Source organism: Prionailurus viverrinus, chromosome C1 (assembly GCF_022837055.1).
Source record: "Prionailurus viverrinus isolate Anna chromosome C1, UM_Priviv_1.0, whole genome shotgun sequence".
NCBI lineage: Eukaryota > Metazoa > Chordata > Mammalia > Carnivora > Felidae > Prionailurus > Prionailurus viverrinus.
Genome location: NC_062568.1, coordinates 60,025,829 through 60,048,784, shown reverse-complemented (window position 1 = coordinate 60,048,784; position 22,956 = coordinate 60,025,829). Strand labels below are relative to the sequence as shown.

The following is a 22,956-nucleotide window of genomic DNA, read 5'->3' as shown; positions in this document are numbered from 1 at the left end:
GTCAAAATGTCTACATTCACAGGAATTTGGAAGAAACCATTCCCAGTCCTCATGGATGACTTTGAGGGCTTCAAAGTTTCAGTGGAGAAAGTAACTTCAGATGTAGTAGAAACAGCAAGAGAACTAGAATTAGAAGTGGAGCCTGAAGACGGGACTGAATTGCCACAAGGTCAGGATAAAATCTGAGCAGATGAGGAGTTGCTTTTTATGGATGAGCAAAGTGGTCTTGAAATGGAACCTACTTCTGGTGCAGATGCTGTGAAGACTGCTGAAATGCCAACAAAGGATTTAGTATATTCCACCTCAAACCTGCGTCCGCTTTGGAACCAATGGAAATTTGAAAATCTACACTGCCATCCCAGAGGTCGTGAATGAATTGGTCTGGGGTGTGGCTTGGGTACTGGGATTTTGAGCTCCCTTGATGATGCAAAAGGTCAGTAGAGTTGGAACCACTGTTCTACCTGAGTGCTTCCCAAAGTGTGAAGCACCGAGTTAGCTCCATGTTTCCTATAAAGCAGTTTCCTCAAACCTTAGCATCACCTGGAGAGCTTGTTAAAACCGATTCCTGTGCCCCGCCCCCCAGAGACTCTGATTCATTAGGCCTGGGATGTGGCCCTGGAAGGCTACATTTTTATCAAGTTTCCAGATGAAGCAGACACTGCTGGTCTGGGGACCACACCTGGAGAACCAGTGTCTCAGACTGGAGCAGGAGGCTCAGAGAGGCTACCTGGATCTTCTTGAACTGATAAGTTCCCTGAAGATTTTTCTTACCTTACTCCCCTTTCAGTAGGGAGAAAAAGTTAATACTCTTAAGTAGTTTTAAATCTCATTTTGGTCTTTGCTTTACCTGTGCTTCAGGAAATGCTGCCTTCCGTTATGCAGCCTCCAACTACACCTGAGCCGAAAGCCTCGAAAACTAAGGCCCGTTAGTCATTAATTGACAAAATGCCTATGGAAATCACTGTACATAATGCATGTTATTAAACTTCAGTATCTAAAATCTACAATGCTCATGTAAATGTGTACCAACTGGATGTTAATTACATATACTCACAATTTGTATTCTTTAAGGGCAAATTATCTTTCGTATTTTTATTAATGCAATTTCAAAAATTCCACGTCAAAAGCAGCAAGATTCAATTACTTTATAAAACTGCAAAGGAGCAAATTTAAAAGTGCCTTAAAAGGCATTTATGGAGACTTGTCTCAAGGCAAGGCTTACGACAATCAACAAAGAGGCAGTACTGAGATGTTAAACTGAAAGCATGTTACACTTGAGCTGAAATGCCCTCTGTGCTTGAACCACTTTGTTAAAAGTGTTACATATGAAAAAGGTTTCTGATCTTCCTGCCTCTGGTCATGCCAACAATGGAAATCTAGCTTCATCTGACTCATAATAAGTGAAGTACAAGATCTCACTGGGCAAGGAAAAAAGTAAATGCTCTTCTTGATATAACCAGTATCTTTGCTCTCTGGGCCACTGTTTTTCTTATGTAAGCAGATATATAAGGACAGACACCTTTTCAAACTTGAGCCATATAATTTTAATAGTGGTGGCAGAGTAGAGAGAAAAGAGATCAGAGACTGAACGATCCACAAAACAGCATGTTTCCCAGCTGTGGCTAAATACTGGAATCACCAGGGGATGCTTTCAAAATGCCCCAGACCCAGGCTGCACCAAGAGTAATTACATTAAAGATATCTGGCATGGGACCCAGGCAGCAGTGATTTTTTTAAAGTGCCCCAACCACCCCCTGAGTAAACCACCGTTCTGTGAGGTAAAGAACCACAGATACAACTTGTTCTTTAGACGATTTTCAGGCTCCTGACACTCTCCTTTAGAAAGCAAAAAAAGCTTGGAGATAAAAATGATAAACAGCTGAGAGATAAAAGGACCACGAGCAGCAGTAGTTTTTGAGGAAAAGTGCTTCTGAAATCCTTTGATCTTTTATTCTTCAAGGAAATAGCCAAATGGATGAACGAAGGCAAATGCGTTTGAATCTCTGTGGTTTCGCCAGGATGTTAGTGTGCCACAGAATATTAGGCCAAGAAGCAGTTCAAATTAGCTCTATCAAGTGGCTCTCAAACTGGCTGGCAAGTGGTAACAACAAAGAGACCCCCCTCAGGTTTAACTAGGGCTGGATAGAGAGGTAAGTGACAGAAATAGAAGGACGCTCCTGAGTCTGGCTTTATTTAACATCTTTAGCTACCTTTTGGGAAAAAAGCCATTAATTTCCATTTACTGGGAACAGCACATTACTACATTCTCAAGCTATCAGGGAAAGGAAAGATGTGTATGGGTTCTCTTGTAAGACTCCTGTGCCAGACAGGCCAATGCTACTCAATCTGCTTAAAGCACAGAAGACAATCCGTCTCAACCGCTGTCAATATGGGGTTCACTTACCCAGAATCACACAGTTAGTTCTTCGACAAAAGTTCATTCTTAGAGGCAGGACCCCGCAGCCTTGTGGCTTTATGGTCATCCAAAAGGAGGAATCCACAAAGAAACAGAAAGCCATAAAACCACAAGGCTGCAGCATCCTGTCTCTAAGAATGAACTGTTGTTGAAGAGTCAGGGCTGTGATGCGAGACCAGAGTTGAATTTGCAGTGCCTGCAACTGTATGATCCTGGGTAAGTGAAGACGCTGCACAGAGTCTCAGATTCCTAGAACAGAAAACGAGCCTGATGATATCACCATCTTGTGGGATCGTGAGGACTAAATTAACCGAGGTGGAGTATGTGAAACACTTCATGCACTGTCTACCAAACAGTGGATGCATAAGAAAGGGATTCTTGTGATTTTTGCAGGCAAGGCCAAGGAATTTTAAGGGACTCTACAAAGAGGGCATGAAGTAGAAGTCCCCATCCTAATCATTTTACAGGGATTAAAACAAATGGCAAGGAAAAACCAATGATGGCTAGTTTTTCTGAATGAGGCTGGTATTATTCTGCTGTGTGCCAGCCACTGTGCTAGGCATTGTGGGTCCAAGGCAGAAGCCTCTGGCCACTGGAACCTCTAGACTTCTTAAGAGGTATGAATTCATGGGGGAGAACAGAGGAAGATCATCTAAGCCAGGACTGGATGTCAGAGAAGGCTTCCTGGAGAAAGCGAAAGGCCAGGAGAAAGTTAGAACATGCCGAGGTGTAGGGAGACAACGAAGCAGCCTGGAGAAGTTGGAGGAATGTCTAAGTAAGAGGAGGAAGCACATGCAAAAAGGCCAGCAGATGAAGCCAGGAGCAGATAGGGAATGAGGGGGAGAGAGGTGGGGAGAGTGAGGGCAGACAAAGAAAGGTAGGGCAGGAACCTTAAAGGGAGGTCTGGTCAGGGGTCTGAGTTGTAGTAGAGGGCAGTGGAGAACCACTCAAGTATTTGGAGCGCTGTGCACTGTAGAAGCACTCTGGCCACAACCACAGTGTGGTGAATGGAGCCAGAGGCTGGCAAACTGTAGGCAGGAAGATCTGTTTCGGGAGATAAGAGGATCCCACAAGGGTGCTGGAAATGGGGATGAAGAGGACAGAATCATGTGAGAGAATTTGGAGAAGCAATAAATTGATTCAAGTAGGAGATGAGGGGAGTTTTACATTATTCTTACTATTTAGAGAAGGTATAGTAGGTGTTTTTGTGTGTTTTTTTAATATTTATTTTTGGGAGAGTGCAAGCGGGGGAGGGGCAGGGACAGGGGCGGGTGTGTGTGTGTGTGTGTGTGTGTGTGTGTGTGTGCGCGCGCGCGCGCGCGCACGCGCGCGCAGGATCCAAAGTGGGCTCTGCCCTGACAGGCTGACAGCAGCAAGCCCCATATGGGGCCTGAACTCACGAACCCTCAAGATCATGACCTGCCCTAAAGTAGGACGCTCAACTGACTGAGCCACCCAGGCGCCCCTATAGTAGCTGTTTTTATAAGACCTTCAGTAATAGGCAAAGGGTGGGGGGTTGCTATTCCTGTTTCATAGGTAAGCAAGTTTAGCGAGTGTGGGGCTAAGCCAGCACAAAAGCTCTAATCTCTTATCTCTGTTTGCATATTCAAAATGAGACCGATCTTCTGGAGGTGGTGTGTTATAACTTCTTTGTTATGGTATAAAAAATGAATAAAGAAACATTAATATTGGCTTGAAATCCTGACACAGGGTACCATTTTCTCCATCAGTACATTCTCATATGAGTGAAATATGTTCACAAAGATGTAGGCAGCTTAGAATCATAATAGAGGTGACAGAAATGTTGTAAACCAGAAGATGGGTTTTTCAATTTGTTAATTTTATCATTCTGTGTCTGAGTAAACCGTTCTTTTTGTTATCGAAACAAATTTCTTCAGATAAATTCTTTCTGTGAGAATCTTTGTGTTTTGTTTTCATCCCACAGCCTAGCCATATGAAATCAGGCGAGAAGCAAGACCCAGAAAATTCATTAGCACAGGGCTAACATTTACTGTAACTGATCATTTTCATGTCTTTGGCCGTGTACACTTTCCATTAAATTTTCACAAGAAATAAAAAAGACAGATCATCAATACATATTGTGCACAGCAAAGTGTTAGTCATTTATATCTTAAATTGCTTGTGGCATTCTGACTGGGTCTCGATAAGATTCATAATTTTAAAATGAGTCACTTAATGTACTTTGCTCAAACTTTCAGGAAAATAGTCACTTTTGACTGTTTGGACTTCTATTTCCGGCCATGGTCACCGTGTCTCTTGGTTTTAGAATGACGCCAGAATGCTCCGGATCTATATCTTTATGGCCACGCCAGTTCTCACATTTCAAGTCTGCTAGAGCAGAAAAACTGCTGGAACACCTCTTCTCTACGAGAATCTATTGCTGTGATTTGAAATGGGGAGTTAAAATGTTAGGTCTTTGTTCACAAGCCTTCAGCGAGTAGTTCTACAATCGCTTCCAATTACCTAAACCATTTCTACAACAATCAGCCTCAATTTTTAAAAGTTAGAACCACTTGGCTTTCACTCTGGGAAACCTTTATTAACAGTGTTGGTTGGAATGAAGTTTAATTTTGTCTGTATGGTCAAGGTGCCATACAAACTGGAAGCAGAACGGTACAGGCTTCAAGATTTCTCCAGTGACCCTCTTAAAGATGTACTGGGAAGCAAGCTACACTCATGGAAGAGTAAACTCCTGGTCATGGTCAGAAAATGTTACCAGATGTTAAACAGGCAAATGACGGATGCAAAAATGGATCCCGAAAGAAAGCAACAATAGCAACAACATTGCAGAGCAGGTTATTAAACTGTTACTGTTCCTTGCTGGCAGAGCATGGCAAAATATTTACCTTCTTACCAGAACTTTCAACTTACCAACTTAAATGTCAGTGTTTTTAAAGCTTTGGGATCATCTACAATCTTCTGTAAATTAGCAGCCACTGAAAAATACAAACATGGAGAAACATGCCCAAATTATTTACAATAACACTGGATTTTCACATTGATGATTCAGAAAATCTGACTAATCATGCGATAAGCTACAGAATTATTTCTTTCACAGACATTTACAAAGTCCATATAAATAACCAAATTAGTCTCATGCATTTTCTCCAATTTATATCTTCAGTGCATCTGAATTAATCACTACACATTGAGCCCACATTTCACAAAATGGGAAGTTACTTTCTAATGGAAAGCAGAGGTGACAGCAGCTTCCACTCTTTTTTTTTTTTTTCCACCACTTGGTTTTTCTCAAGGCTCATTACTACAAAATTTAGTAGCCACCAGAGGGCAGCACAAAACAAAGAGGCGAGGTATTACAAAGAAGTGCCTCTCTGAAAGTCCTAGGTCAGTACATTTGAACCTTTCTCCAATAAATTCACTCAATTCTCTGCACCCATTTTTATCAAAGCAACAAAATACAGTGGATAACCTCTATGACTCGGGCACATGTGTTAATGCTTTCAGAGCACGATGATCTGTCAAACCTGTGAAGTGCCACCTGGAACAACACCCAAGTTGGCTGAACAGGGTCAAGCACTAGAGGCTGTCAGTGTGGGGATCAATAGCGAAGATATGTTTTCAGTATTAGCAAGATTCATCAGAGCCCCGTCCCATTTTCCATGGTGTCATCATATATTTGATACTCTAGCAGAGAAGTCAGCCTTTCCTGCGTACTCATTCCAGTTTAGGGTACAGAATTATCAAAAGGTAATGATGATGGAAATTTAAAACCCTGCTCTTTCCGTGTCCAAATCTAAAGTATAAAGTGTTGGGGTGCCTGGGTGGCTCAGTCGGTTAAGCGTCCGACTTCAGCCAGGTCACGATCTCGCGGTCCGTGAGTTCGAGCCCCGCGTCGGGCTCTGGGCTGATGGCTCAGAGCCTGGAGCCTGTTTCTGATTCTGTGTCTCCCTCTCTCTCTGCCCCTCCCCCATTCATGCTCTGTCTCTCTCTGTCTCAAAAATAAATAAAAACATTAAAAGAATAAAAAAAAGTATAAAGTGTTGAAAATCAAGTGAGGGCTGCTGGTTAGAGAAAAAGAAATGACTATGGAAGAAATTAAAGAAGGTTCCGTTTATCATTTTTACTTTTCATGTGGAAAGCTATCTGCTGCTCAGTAATTAGGTACCTGAAAAGTTATGTAACTATTTTAAGATTAAAAAAAAAGATAACATATATTTTGAGAAAAGTGTTTCAAGTAGAAAGTCCAAGTGGAGAGTAGAAAGAAATCTGCATATTTCATGTTTCTCTAAGGTGGACTAAAAATAACATAGATGGGGCGCCTGGGTGGCGCAGTCGGTTAGGCGTCGGACTTCAGCCAGGTCACGATCTCGCAGTCTGTGAGTTCGAGCCCCACGTCAGGCTCGGGGCTGATGGCTCAGAGCCTGGAGCCTGTTTCCGATTCTGTGTCTCCCTCTCTCTCTGCCCCTCCCCCGTTCATGCTCTGTGTCTCTCTGTCCCAAAAATAAATAAACGTTGAAAAAAAAAATTAAAAAAAAAAAAACCAACAACATAGATAACGTGGATTTTCTGCAGATTAGTTATTTCATTTAACTCATCAGCTGCAGAAGAGAAAAAATGAAAATTATATACTCAATATGGCTATTTCTCTTTATAAACCATAATTACAAGCATCATTTTATCGTTTGTTGCCCTTAACATGTCCACTCTGAGCGAACTGCAAAGTTTCATTTATGAGAACTCCCCTCCTTTCACATCTTCTCCTCTTTCTTTTGCCCCCACATGCAAACTTGCACAAGCATCAGGTATATCCTGGGCCACCAACCTCAATGTAGGTATCAGCGCCAAGCATCTTCTGGCCTCCTCAGCGGTTTCCTGAACGTATTTCAGATGCTATAATCATCTAGTAATCCACGCAAGAAACACTGCCTCATGGGGTGAAAAGCTGTGCTGTGAAACACCGTCCACCAAAGCCAGTATTTATGATGTCAGGGCATTCTGACTGCAAATTACAGCAGCTGAGCACAGCCACCGTTTTCTTAAAACATAAAAGTGTTCTAATAGCCCCTCTGATTTGGGCTGATTTCATGAGTGGCCATAAAGTCTTCATATGAATTTCAGTCGTTTCATTAGAGGCCCTGAGTTAATGTGGATGATTTACTACCCTGTTCTGGGTCATCTATTTCCAGTCTGCTCTGTAGTGTTCTGCCAGAAGCAGTGCTCTGTCCTCCACTAATTCACAGCCCTCTCTCTGGCGTGCACGCCCATGTGCTGGGGCCCATCTCCCAGGAACATGGCTAAGCAAGTTGTAGAGTAGAGGGCAAAGCTGAAATGGTAGCATCTTAAACAATCATCCCAGAAGCCGTGCTCCCCAATTGTGAACCCTATGCCTCGGGGACATTAGAAATTCAAATTCTGTCTTCAACTCAAAGCAAAAATAGCAAAACTGGCCACTTACCTGATTACTTATCCCACCTGCTAGGCTTATTTTCAATTTAGTTGATTCTAATTTGTTGTAAAGTGCTATAAAATACCTTCATTTAACTGACATCACATAAAATTCAAGGTGATGCTAATTTCTCTTCCACTAGCAATGCTCATTAAAAAGATGGGTGTCACTGTTTTCTCCCTTCTCCTGACTGTGCACCTGGATTTCAAAAATAAAAATGTTCCTTACCTGGAATGTGAGCTCAGAAGGAAGGGTTGGACAGGGCTGCTTAACTTTATAGCTTCTCAGGTATGTGCTGATATTATTGAACTTCGTGTTTTAAGGTGCTTTAGATTTCTTCAAAATATGGGGCTTCTGAACCCTGCCTACTCACTGGCCATCAACTTATCTCCAATCCTTCCTGGCTTTCCCCAATAGAACCCATTCCCCTAGTTTCTGATGCAGACTGTGTTCTCTCCCTTGAGCAGACCCCTGCCCACCTCCTCATCCCTTCTCTTCAGTCACAAGTGCTCTGTTTCTTGACCACAGAGGACACAGAAAACACTCACTGAGGTACCAGGGATTGTGGCCCTCTTGTCCTACCACTGCGGCTATAAGGTACCTTTGTGGGAGCCATCTATTTCTTGGCTATTTTTGTGTCTCTCTGTCATACTTTAGGCTTGAAGAGGGGCTACAAATTGTATGTGCTCTTTTTGAATAACATTTGGCCTAAGGTATGGTAGGTATTGTGCTTTATGAAACTGTAATAATATCATTAACAACCACATGAAAAAGATGGTGATGTTCAGTGCCTCCCTGAATCCAAAAGAGAAAGAAATAAGATTGTCCTGGGGGTAATCCATCAGAAGTAAGGCAGCAGAGCCGACACTTACTTGGCAAACTAAGGCAAGCATTTTCCAGACCCTGTTTTCTCTATAAACTCCTTGTACTACTCAAATTCTCCACATTTTGACAGTTAGAAAAGTAATAGTTACATAATGACTATTTACAGTCTGTGTTTGCATTACAGGTGATTAGTGGAAACATACACTTTTCTCCCCAGGTACCAGTGTATTTCACAACAATCTCCTATAGTACTGATGTTCCAGTGGCCATGAGTTAATTTATCTAATTTGAGCTATTCCCAAACAAAAGTTGTGGAGAAAAGCACTCCAATGAACACCAGGTCTGAGGCACTCCCCTAGGAGGAAATTCTGAGAGAAGACAAAAGCGCAGACTTGGGTTACCTGATGTCACAATACTGTCTGATCCAAAGACACATCCTGAACATCTGCTTTGTACCCTGTGTTGCTGCAGAAAGGCAGCATCAGATTGCAAAGCAAGAAAGAGACAGAGATGCCAAAAGAGAATGCAAGCTTCTAAGTAAGGAGGAAAGGAAATGATAGGAGGGTGAGGATCTTATGGATACTGCTGTTAACGCTAATGTGAAATTACAGCTAATTAACTATTATGTTTGGGACAAAATACAAGAGATTCACCCTACTACTCTCCCTAACTCTCTGGGCTCTTATCTTAAGGACACGAGTGTAGCACAGTGCATAAGTGCATGCATTCTCCAGCCAGAGTGTGTGGGTTCAAATCCTGCTTCCTGCTTAGAGCCACATGGCTCTATGAACTGGGGCAAGTTTACTTTAGCCTCTTTGTGCTGGAGTCTATGCATCTGTAAAATGTGGATATTAATAGTCCCTGTCTGATAAGGTTCTTCTGGGGATTGAGTTAATATACATACAGTGTTTAGTGCTTGATGGATTGCAAGTACATGACAAATATTAGCTTACTATCTCTACCCTGGACAAATGCATATTTTAACTGGTTTCCTTGCTTTCAATCTTAACCCATGAGCCCTCTTACACTCACCAGAGTTACTTGGAGAATCTAAGTCATAAATTGGAATGTGTTACCTCCTTAGGATTATGCTTAATCATACATGTCAACTTCAGGATTAAGTCCAAGTTTTTAATTCGGTCTATGAGACCCTCCACGGTGTGGCCCAACCTACCTCTTCAGTTCATATTCTGCCTTGTCCTACCTTAGATTTTCCCAGGTAGGGCTCCATAACCACCCCTCCTCTAGGTATCTACCGCTACTCTCATCATTATGCTAAAACAATCCATTATAAATCTCGTTTCCCCAGTGGATTCATATTTTTTGATAACCCAGACAAAATCTTATTCACCTCGGCAAAAGGTTTATCTTTGAAATATACCCACATTTAGAGAGACTAATGACTTCTTACCACCTCCACTGCCGCTACCCAAGTACAGCTGCCACTGTCTCTTGTCTAGACTCATACAATAGCCTCGTATCTCTCTGTTTCCATCCTCGCCCCTCAATGGTTCAGCCTCTACCCAGCAGTCAGATGAGCCTTCTTCAACAGTTTTGCCTTTTGTTTCAGATTGTTTGCTTCTTTTCATTTACTACCTCCAACCCATTCCATCTATAAGGAACCAGCAAAATTGGCTATTTTTCATTGTTTTTCAAGAAATGAGAGTAGGTCACTCCACAGGTAAGCCACCCAGACTGGCACAGGTGGTCGTCCAAACAAGGAAATCTACAATGGTAAGTAGAGGACAGATATGGTGAGCATCAGTGTGGCCTCACGACTATCTGCAGCAATGAGGACTAAGTCATACCACTAACCTCCCCTCTTACAGCTCTCCCCAGGAAAAGAAACCAACCCGGAGGAACTATTCCCAGGTGGATCCCAGCAGTATAAGCAGTGGACTACAGTGAATACTTGGTGTGCAGCCCACATCTTCTCTTTAGGAATGAGGCTAATGTTCTCCCATCTGCTGGGATAATTGTTGGCTGATGAATCTTACTTTGTCCCTCTTTGGGAATTCCCCTCGGAAACCTTAAGACTAAAATCCATGGACAAATATGGTACAACCATCTTAGAAGAAATTTCTATGTTTAAATTTATAAATGAAAGAGAAACACAAAATAAAAAGATGTAAAATATGATATCAAATATGTGAAATGTGGAGAGGAGAGGGTTAAAGAATGAGTTCAAAATTAAGCAGCCATCAGCTTAATGTAGACTGTTATATTCAGAAGATGTTATATATTAACCAAATGGGAACCACAAATCAAAAATAAAGTTAGAGATATGCCAAAAAAAATGAAGTGCAAGGAATCCAAGTATATCACTCAAGAAAACCAGCAAACCATGAAGCAGAGAAAAAGATAAAAGGATCAGAGAAAAACTAAAAAACAACCACAAAATGAGTAACAAAATAGCAATAAATATACATTTATCAAAATTACTTTGAATATAAATGGACTAATGCTTCAACAGAATGAAATAGGGTGACAGAATGGATAAATAAACAAGACTCATCTATATGCTGCCTATAAGAGACTCATTTCAGACCTAAAGACACCTACAGATTGAAAGTGAGGTGATACAGAAACATTTATCATGCAAATGGATGTCAAAAAAAGCCAGAGTAGCAATACTTATATTGGACAAAATAGACTTTAAAACCAAGTCTGTAAAAAGAGACAAAGAAGGATGCTATATAATAAATGTGACAATTCAACAAGAGGATATAACAATGTAAATACGAATGCACCCAACATGAGAACACCAAAATACATAAAAGAGTTAATAACAAACATAAAGGAATTAATTGATAGCAATACAATAACAGTAGGGAACTTCTAATACCCCACTTACATCAATGGACAGAACATCCAAACAGAAAATCAGTAAGGACACAGTGGCTTTGAATGACACACTGGACCATGTGGATTTAACAGATATATTCAGAACATTCCACCCTAAATCAGCAGAATACACATTCTTCTCAAATGCACATAAAACATTCTCCAGAACAGATCACATATTAGGCCAAAAAACAAGCCTCAACAAATTAAAAAATACTGAAGTCATACCATGTATCTTTTCTGACCTTAACACTATGAAACTAGAAATAAACCACATGCAACAATCTGGAAAGATCACAAACAAATGGAGGTTAAATAACATTAACCATCAATGAGTCAATGAGTCAATGATGTCATGATGCTATTAAACCATCAATGAGTCAACCAAGAAATCAAGGAAGAAATCAAAAAGCATATGGAAACAAATGAAAATGGTCTAAAACCTTTGGGATGCAGCCAAAACAGTTCTAAGAGGGAAGTTTATAGCAATACAGCCTACTTCAGGAAGAAGCAAGAAAAACCACAAATGAACAACCTAACCTGATAGAGGGGAAGATGGTGGCGTAGGAGGACACTGGGCTCACTGCGTCCTGCTGATCACTTAGATTTCACCCACACCTGCCTAAATAACCCAGAAAACCGCCAGAAAACTAGCAGAACAGACTCTCCAGAGCCAAGTGTAGACAAGAGGCCCACGGAAGAGGGTAAGAAGGGCGGAGAGGCAGTATGTGCTACAGGGACAGGCGGGAGGGGGCCAGGGCAGCAGAGGGGCAGCCCGACCAGCAAGGCAGAGCCCCTTGCAAAAGCTGAGGGGCCGGACACCGTGTGTTCTGACAGCCAGCGGGACTTAACATCTGGAATGTTATAAGGCAACAGCTCTGCTCTCAGAGCGGGGAGGGCGAGAGGACACTGAGAGGGAGAGTTGTTGAGCCCCGGAAGACAGAGCTCAGCTCAGAGGGGGAACAAAGGCGCTGGCAAGTGCCATCTCCCTCTCCCATCCCCAGCCGAAATTCCAAAGGGAACCAGTTCCCTTCACTGAACTTGCTTGCACCGCACAAACGCCCAACAATGTGTTTCTGTGTATCCATCCCTGCGACGGGTCTGCAGGGCCTCCCTCCTGGTGCTGCAGGGCCCCTCCCCCAGGGGACTGCCTAAGGCAAAGCGAGCTAAGCCTGCCCCTCCTACCCCTGTGCACCTTGCGGATCCACCCCAGCTAATTGGCCAGATCCCATCGAAGCAGCACCACAAGCCTGGCAGTCTGCAAGTAGCCCAGACAGGGCCCACACCACTCCACAGTGAGTCCTGCCCCTGGGAGAGGGGAAGACAAGGTACACACCAGTCTGACTGTGGCCCCAGCAGTGGTCTGGGGACAGACATCGGGTCTGACTGCGGCCCCGCCCACCAAAACAAGTTACTCCGGACAGCACAGGGGAAGTGCCCTGCAGTTCTGCGCCACTCCAGGGACTATCCAAAATGATGGAACGGAAGAATTCTCCTCAGAAGAAACTCCAGGAAGTAGTGACAGCTAATGAACTGATCAAAAATGATTTAAGCAATATATATAACGGAACAAGAATTTAGAATAATATTCATAAAATTAATCACTGGGATTGAAAAAAGCATAGAAGACAGCAGAGAATCTATTGCTACAGAGATCAAGGGACTAAGAAATGGTCATGAGGAGCTAAAAATGCTATAAATGAGGTGCAAAATAAAATGGAGATGGCCATAGCACGGACTGAAGAGGCAGAGGAGAGAATCAGTGAATTAGAAGATAAAATTATAGAAAAAGAGGAAGCTATGAAAAAGAGAGATAAAAAAAATCCAGGAGTATGAGGGGAGAATTAGAGAACTAAGTGATGCAATCAAATGGAACAATATCCGTATCATAAGAATTCCAGAAGAAGAAGAGAGAAAGGGGCTGAAGGTTTACTTGAACAAATCATAGCTGAGAACTTCCCTGATCTGGGGAAGGAAAAAGGCATTGAAATCCAAGAGGCACAGAGAACTACCTTCAGACGTAACCTGAATTGATATTCTGCATGACATATCATAGTGAAACTGGCAAAAAACAAGGATAAAGAGAAAATTCTGAAAGCAGCTAGGCATAAACAGGCTCTAACTTACAAAGGGAGACCCATAGGAGTAGTGGCAGACCTATCTACTGAAACTTGGCAAGCCAGAAAGGAATGGCAGGAAATCTTCAATGTGACAAACAGAAAAAATATGCAGCCGAGAATCCTTTATCCAGCAAATCTGTCATTCAGAATAGAAAGATAAAGGTTTTCCCAAACAAACAAAAACTGAAGGAATTCATCACCACTAAGCCAGCCCTACAAGAGATCCTAAGGGGGGATTCTATGAGTGAAATTTTGCAAGGACCACAAAGTACCAGAGACCTTACTACAAGGTAAACCCATATCTTTCAATAATAACACTGAATGTAAATGGACTAAATGCTCCAACCAAAAGACATAGGGTATCAGAATGGATAAAAAAAAAATAAGACCCATCTATTTGCTGTCTACAAAAGACTCATTTTAGACCTGAGGACACCTTCAGATTGAAAGTGAGGGGATGGAGAACTATCTATCATGCTACTGGAAGTCAAAAGAAAGCTGGAGTAGCCATACTTATATCAGACAAACTAGACTTTAAATTAAAGGCTGTAACAAGAGATGAATAAAGGCATTATATAATAATTACAGGGTCTATCCACCAGGAAGAGCTAACAATTATAAATGTCTATGCACCGAATAGAGGAGCCCCCAGATATATAAAACAATTAATCACAAACATAAGCAACCTTATTGATAAGAATGTGGTAATTGCAGGGGACTTTAATACCCCACTTACAACAATGGACAGATCATCTAGACACAGGATCAATAAAGAAACCAGGGCCCTGAATGATACATTGGATCAGATGGACTTGACAGATATATTTAGAACTCTGCATCCCAAAGCGACAGAATATACTTTCGTCTTGAGTGCACATGGAACATTCTCCAAGATAGATCACATACTGGGTCACAAAACAGCCCTTAATAAGTATACAAGAATTGAGACCATACCATGCACACTTTCAGACCACAATGCTATGAAACTTGAAATCAACCACAGGAAAAAGTCTAGAAAACCTCCAAAAGCATGGAATGGAGGTTAAAGAACACCCTACTAAAGAATGAGTGGGTCAACCAGGCAATTAGAGAAGAAATTAAAAAATACATGGAAACAAATGAAAATGAAAATACAACAATCCAAATGCTTTGAGATGCAACGAAGGCAGTCCTGAGAGGAGAATACATTGCAATCCAGGCCTATCTCAAGAAACAAGAAAAATCCCAAATACAAAATCTAACAGCACACCTAAAGGAACTAGAAGCAGAACAGCAAAGACACCCCAAACCCAGCAGAAGAAGAGATATAATAAAGATCAGAGCAGAAATAAACAATATAGAATCTAAAAAAACTGTAGAGCAGATCAACGAAACCAAGAGTTGGTTTTTTGAAAAAATAAACAAAATTGATAAACCTCTAGCCAGGCTTCTCAAAAAGAAAAGGGAGATGACTCAAATAGGTAAAATCATGAATGAAAGTGGAATTATTACAACCAATCCCTCAGAAATACAAGCAAATTATCAGGGAATACCATGAAAAATTATATACCAACAAACTGGACAATCTGGAAGAAATGGAAAAATTCCTAAGCACTCACACACTTCCAAAACTCAATCAGGAGGAAATAGAAAGCTTGAACAGACCCATAACAGTGAAGAAATTGAATCAGTCATCAAAAATCTCCCAACAAATAAGAGTCCAGGACCAGATGGCTTCCCTGGGGAATTCTACCAGACATTTAAAGCAGAGATAATACCTATCCTCCTCAAGCTATTCCAAGAAATAGAAAGGGAAGGAAAACTTCCAGACTCATTCTATGAAGCCAGCATTACTTTGATTCCTAAACCAGAGACCCAGCAAAAAAAGAGATCTACAGGCCAATATCCCTGATGAATATGGATGTAAAAATTCTCAATAAGATACTAGCAAATTGAATTCAACAGCATATAAAAAGAATTATTCACCATGATCAAGTGGGATTCATTCCTGGGATGCAGGGCTGGTTCAACATTCATTCGCAAATCAATGTGATGTATCACATTAATAAAAGAAAAGATAAGAACCATATGATCCTGTCAACCGATGCAGAAAAAGCATTTGACAAAATTCAGCACCCCTTCTTAATAAAAACCCTCGAAAGTCGGGATAGAAGGAACATACTTAAACATCATAGAAGCCATTTATTAAAAGCCCACAGCTAATATCATCCTCAGTGGGGAAAAACTGAGAGCTGTTCCCCTGAGATCAGGAACACGACAGGGATGTCCACTCTCACCGCTGTTGTTTAACATAGTGTTGGAAGTGCTAGCATCAGCAATCAGACAGCAAAAGGAAATCAAAGGCATCAAAATTGGCAAAGATGAAGTCAAGCTTTCACGCTTTGCAGATGACATGATATTTTATACATGGAAAACCCAACAGACTCCACCAAAAGTCTACTAGAACTGATACGTGAATTCAGCAAAGTTGCAGGATACAAAATCAATGTACAGAAATCAGTTGCATTCTTATACACTAATAATGAAGCAACAGAAAGACAAATAAAGAAACTGATCCCATTCACAATTGCACCAAGAAGCATAAAATACCTAGGAATAAACCTAACCAAGGATGTAAAAGATCTTTATGCTGAAAACTATAGAAAGCTTATGAAGGAAATTGAAGAAGATACTAAGAAATGGAAAAACATTCCGTGCTCATGGACTGGAAGAATAAATATTGTTAAAATGTTAACACTACCCAAAGCAATCTACACATTCAATGCAATCCCAATCAAAATTGCACCAGCATTCTTCTCAAAACTAGAACAAGCAATCCTAAAATTTGTATGGAACCACAAAAGACCTCGAATAGCCAAAGTGATATTGAAGAAGACCAAAGCGGGAGGCATCACAATCCCAGACTTTAGCCTCTACTACAAAGCTGTAATCATCAAGACAGCATGGTACTGGCACAAAAACAGACACATAGACCAATGGAATAGAATAGAGACTCCAGAATTGGACCCACAAAAGTATGGGCAACTAATCTTTGACAAAGCAGGAAAGAATACCCAATGGAAAAAAGACAGTCTCTTTAACAAATGGTGCTGGGAGAACGGGACAGCAACATGCAGAACAATGAAAGTAGACCACTTTCCTACACCATTCACAAAAATAAACTGAAAATGGATAAAGGACCTGAATGTGAGACAGGAAACCATCAAAACCCTAGAGGAGAAAGCAGGAAAAAACCTCTCTGACCTCAGCCGCAGACATTTCTTACTTGACATATCTCCAAAGGCAAGGGAATTAAAAGCAAAAAATGCACTACTGGGACCTCATGAAGATAAAAAGCTTCTGCACTGCACAGGAAACAATCAACAAAACTAAAAGGCAACCAACAGAATGGGAAAAGATATTTGCAAATGACATATCGGACAAAGGGCTAGTATCCAAAATCTATAAAGAACTCACCAAACTCCACACCTGAAAAACAAATAATCCAGTGAAGAAATGAGCAGAAAACATGAATAGACACTTCTCTAAAGAAGTCATCCAGATGGCCAACAGGCACATGAAAAGATGCTCAACATCACTCCTCATCAGGGAAATACAAATCAAAACCACACTGAGATACCACCTCATGCCAGTCAGAGTGGCTAAAATTAACAAATCAGGAGACTATAGATGCTGGAAAGGATGTGGAGAAACGGGAACCCTCTTGCACTCTTGGTGGGAATGCAAACTGGTGCAGCCACTCTGGAAAACAGTGTGGAGGTTCCTCAAAAAATTAAAAATAGATCTATCCTATGACCCAGTAAGAGCACTGCTAGGAATTTACCCCAGGGATACAGGAGTGCTGATGCATAGGGGCACTCGTACCCCAATGTTTATAGCAGCACTTTCAACAATAGCCAAATCATGGGAAGTGCCTAAATGTCCATCAACTGATAAATGGATAAAGAAATTGTGGTTTATATACACAATTGAATACTACTTGGCAATGAGAAAGAATGAAGTATGGCCTTTTGCTGCAACATGGATGGAACTGGAGAATGTTATGCTAAGTGAAATAAGTCATACAGAGAAAGGCAGATACCATATATTTTCACTCTTATGTGGATCCTGAGAAACTTAACAGAAGACCATGGGGGAGGGGAAGGAAAAAAAAAAGGTTAGAGAGGGAGAGAGCCAAACCATAAGAGACTCTTAAAAACTGTGAATAAACTGAGGGTTAATGAGGGGTAGGAGGGAGGGGAGGGTGGGTGATGCGCAGTGAGGAGGCCACCTGTTGGGATGAGCACTGGGTGTTGTTTGCAAACCAATTTGACAATAAATTTATTGTCAATTTGACAACAGATTTAATAGTAAAAAAACAAACAACCAACCTAACCTTATACCTAACGGTGCAAGAAAAAGAACAACAAACAAAACTTAAAACTAGCAGAAGGAAGGAAATAATAGAAAAAAAAAACACAAATAAATGATATAGAAACAGCAACAACAAAAACAAAACAAAAACAAAAACAATAGAACAGATTGACGAAATCAGGAGCTGATTCTTTGAAAACATCAACGAGATTGATAAACTGCTAGACTGAGTCATCAAAAAAAAAAAAAAAAAGAGAGAGTGAGAGAGAGAAAGGATTCAAATAAACAAAACCAGTAATGAAAAAGGAGAAATAATAATACCACAGAAATACAAACAATTGTAAGAGAACATTATGAAAAAGTATATGCCCACAAATTGGACAACCTACTAGAAATGGATAAATTCCTAGAAACATATAAACTACCAAAAATAAAGCAGGAGGAAACAAAAAATTGAACAGACTGATTACCAGCAGTGAGATTAAATCAGCAATCAAAAACCTCCCAATAAACCAAAGTCCAGGATGAGACAACTTCACCAGTGAATTTTACCAAAAATTTAAAGAAGACTTAATACTTTTTCTTCTCAAACTATTCCAAAAAATACAAGGAAGCTTCCAAATTCATTCTATGAATTCAATATCACCCTGATACCAAAATGAGATAAAGATACTACAAAAGAAGAGAATTACAGGCCAATAACTCTCATGGACATCAATGCAAAAATCCTCAACAAAATACTAGCAAACCAAATCCAACAATTAAAAAAAAAACAACAAAAACAAACATTCACCATGATCAAATGCACTTTATCCTCAAGATGGAAGAGTGGCTCAATATTCACAAATCAGTCAACATGATACATCACGTCAATAAGAGAAAGGATAAAAACTGTATGATCATTTCAATAGACAAAGAAAAAGCATTTGACCAAAGTACATCATTCATTCATGATAATCGCTTTCAGCAAAGTAGGTTTAGAGGGAATATACCTTAACATAATAAAGGCGATACATGAAAGACCCACAGCGAAATTTATCCTCGATGGGGAAAAACTGAGAGCATTACCCCTAAGGTCAGGAACAAGAGAAGGACCCCACTCTCACCACTTTTATTCAACACAGTGCTGGAATTCCTAACCACAGCAATCAGACAAGAAGAAGAAATAAAAGGTACCCAACCTGGTAAGGAAGAAGGAAAACTTCCACTATTTGCAGATGACAGGATACTACGTATAGAAAACCCAAAAGACTCCCCAAAAAACTGCAGAACTGATAAATGAATTTAGTGAAATCACCGGACACAAAATCAATGTGCAGAAATCTGTTGCATTTCTATACACTAACAATGAAGCAGCAGAAAGAGGAATTATGAAAAAAAATCCCATTTACAGCTGCACCAAAAATAGTAAGATGCCTAGGAATAAACCTAACAAAAGAGGTAAAAGACCTGTGCTCTGAAAACTATAAAACACTGATGAAATAAATTGAACGTGACACAAAGAAATGGAGAGATATTCCATGCATTCATGGACTGGACTGGAAGCAAACATTGTTAAAATGTCTATCCTATGCAAAGCAATGTACAGATTTAATGCAATCCCTATCAAAACGTCAACAGTATTTTTCACAGAATGAGAACAAAAAAACCCTAAAATTTATATGGGACCACAAAAGACCCCGAATAGCCAAAAACACTTTTTCAAAAGAAAAGCCAAGCTGGAGGTATCACAGTTCCAGACTTCAAGTTATATTATAAAGCTGTAGTAATAAAAAACAGTATGGTCCTGGCACAAAAATAGATATGTAGATTAATGAACAGAGAACCCAGAAATAAACCCACAATTATATGGTCAAGTAATCTTCGACAAAGCAGGAAAGAATATCCACTGGGAAAAAGACAGTCTCTTCAACAAATGGTGTTGAAAAAACTGGTCAGCTACATGCTGGACCACTTTCTGAAAAATAGATTAAAGATTGGGGAGCCTGGGAGGCTCATTTGGCTAAGCGTCTGACTTCAGTTCAGGTCATGATCTCATGGTTTGTGATTTGGAGCCCCACATTGGGCTTCCTGATGTCAGCATAAACGCCACTTTGGTTCCTCTGTCTCCCTCTCTCTCTGCCCCTTCCCCACTCACGAGCATGCATGCACACGCTCTCTCACTCACAAGTAATAAACATTTTTTAAAAAATGGACGAAAGATCTAGATGGGAGATCTGAGACCATAAAAATCCTAGAAGATGACACAAGCAGTAATATTTCTGATATTGGCTTTAACATTTTTCTAGATATGTCTCCTAAAGCAAGAGAAATAAAAGCAAAAATAAACTACTGGGACTATGTCAAAATAAAAAGGTTTTGCATAGTGAAGGAAACAACAAAACTAAAAGGCTACCTACTGAATGGGAGAAAGTATTTGCAAATGATATATCTGATAAAGGCTTGGTATCCAAAATATATAAAGAACTTATACAACTCAACACCCAAAACCCAAATAACCAAATGAAAAATGGGCAGAAGACATTGAACAGACATTTCTCCAAAGAAGACATCCAGGAGGCCAAAAGACAAATGAAAAGATGTTCATCATCACTCATCATCAGGGAAATGCAAATCAAAACCACAATAAGATATTACCTCACACCTGTCAGGATGACTAAAATCAAAAACACAAGAAACAGTAGGTGTTGGCAAGGATGTGGAGAAATGGGAACCCTCTTGCACTGCTGGTGGGAATGCCAACTGGTGCAGCTGCTGTGGAAAACAGTATGGAGGGTCCTTATAAAGTTAAAAATAGAACTACCCTATGATTCTAGTAATCACCCTACTGGGTATTTACCCAAAGAATACAAAAACATTAATTCAAAGGAATACATGCACCCCGATGTTTATGGCAACATTATGTACAATGCAAGCAGCCCAAGCATCCATTGATTAATGAATGGATAAAGAAGCTGTGGTATACATATACAATAGAATATTCCTCAGCCATAAAAAGAATGAAATCTTGTCATTTGCAACAACATGGATGGCGCTACAGAATATAATGCTAAGTGAAATTAGAGAAAGACAAATGCATATGCTTTCATTCATATGTGGGATTTAAGAACAAAACAAATAAGCATAGGAAAAAATAGAGAGAGAGACAAACCAAGAAACAGACTCTTATCTATAGAGAACAAACTGATGGCTGGTTACCAGAGGGGAAGTGGGGGTGGGTGGGAGGGATGAAACAGGTGATGGGGATTAAGGAGTGACTTGTGATGAGCACCAGCTGTTGTATGGAAGTGTTGAATCACTATAGTGTACACCTGAAACTAATATAACACTGTATGTTAACTATACTAGAATTAATCAGACACTGGCCATTCTGACATATTAAAAAAGAAAGTGCAAATGATAAATACAATATTAGAGGAAAAGGGGAAATCAAGTATATTATATACCATTTCCCTGTATTTCACCAAGCTAGATTAGTTAGATGGTGAGAAAAAGCAGTAGTTAGAAGAGATTTTAGGAATGTTACAGGTACCATAAGCAACCAGCCTTTGAGACAAAAATTTCAAAAAGACTTGAGTATTAGCATTATTTGTATCTAAAAAGAATGATGGGAAATAAAAAAAACAATAAATTCACTTGCCATTCTCCTTATGGCTCAGGGAAATTCCAGTTCTTTAGTATTATCTTGGCATAATGAGAAAATCTGAAACAGTTTGGAATGGCTAAACTGACAGGTATTGAATCTGTCCTTTAAAATATAATCATAGGGGTGCCTGGGTGGCTCGGGTGGTTGAGCATCCAACTCTGGGTTTCGGCTCAGGTCATGATCTCACGGTTCCTGGGTTCCAGCCCTGTGTCCCACTCCACACTGACAGCACGGAGCCTGTTTGGGATTCTCTCTCCGCCCCTCCCTCCTCCCATATTCTGTCTTCTCTCTCTCAAAATAACCTTAATCATAAAATTAATATGTTGGTCCTGAATTTCCTGTACTGTGTTTAAGGTAGATTTGTATGAACTGGACCACAGTGTGGTAATGGAAGGGTCCAATAATCATTATGTTACGATTGCTCATTTTGAAAGCAGTGAAGTGGTATAAACAATGACATTGTAGCTTTATTTAGCTGGTGGAGATGGCATACCAGTATGTTTAGAGCTTAACTCCTCTTTAGCATGAAGATGAAGAAAGTAAAAAACTAAAAATACTATGTGAAGAATGGCTCAACTTGAAAGTCAGGCTTGCCAAGCATATCCAACGTTCACCTGAGATGAAGGTAAGAATTTATTTGCTTTGGAAAAACAAAGAGGATTACTGCTTTGGGAGACACAGCTGTTAAAACGTGCTTGGGTTCTTCAAAAATAGGTGACTTAACCTGAAGTTTTTAGTCTTGAAACCTCTAACTCGGAGGTAAAAGTTTGTACGCACATTTCCTGGGAGAGAGTGTGTGGCTATCACCAGATACTGAATGGGGTCCTGTCCTGGATAACCTTAAATTGCTGTCCCAAATGCTTACTAACATCTTATATTAATGTAAGCAACTTAGAGGTGGGCCTTTATTTTTATAACAGACTTACTGAAGTTCAACTGCCATATAATAAACTGTACATATTTAAACCATACAATTTAGTAAGTTCTTTAAGTTTATTTACTCATCTTTTATGAGAGAGAGTGTGTGTACATGAGCAGGGGAGGAATAAAGACAGAGGGGGAGAGAGAGAGTATCCTAAGTGATGCGGGGCTCAAACTCAGGAACCATGAGATCATGACCTGAGCGGAAACCAACAGACGCTTAACTAAGTCACGCTGACATCCCCAATGTGGTAAGTTCTGATACATGTATACACCAATGAAACCATTACCACAAACAATATAATGAGCATATCCCAAATATGCAAACATTCTGTCAGATCCTCTGTAATTCCCTCCACCTTCCCCTCTCCACTGCTCTCTTCCACTCTATCCAGGAAACCAC

At 40.4% G+C, this 22,956-nt stretch overlaps 1 protein-coding gene across 4 annotated transcripts in view; it reads right to left on the bottom strand.

Annotated features, from left to right (window-relative positions):
- STK39 (serine/threonine kinase 39) overlaps positions 1-22,956 on the bottom strand; it is a 311,497-nt gene that overhangs the window by 10,284 nt on the left and 278,257 nt on the right. For all 4 annotated transcript variants that reach the window (XM_047869279.1, XM_047869281.1, XM_047869280.1 and 1 more), the window contains exon 17: positions 5,309-5,373. In XM_047869279.1, the coding sequence (XP_047725235.1) occupies positions 5,309-5,373 (65 nt within the window). The remainder of the gene's footprint in view (positions 1-5,308; positions 5,374-22,956) is intronic.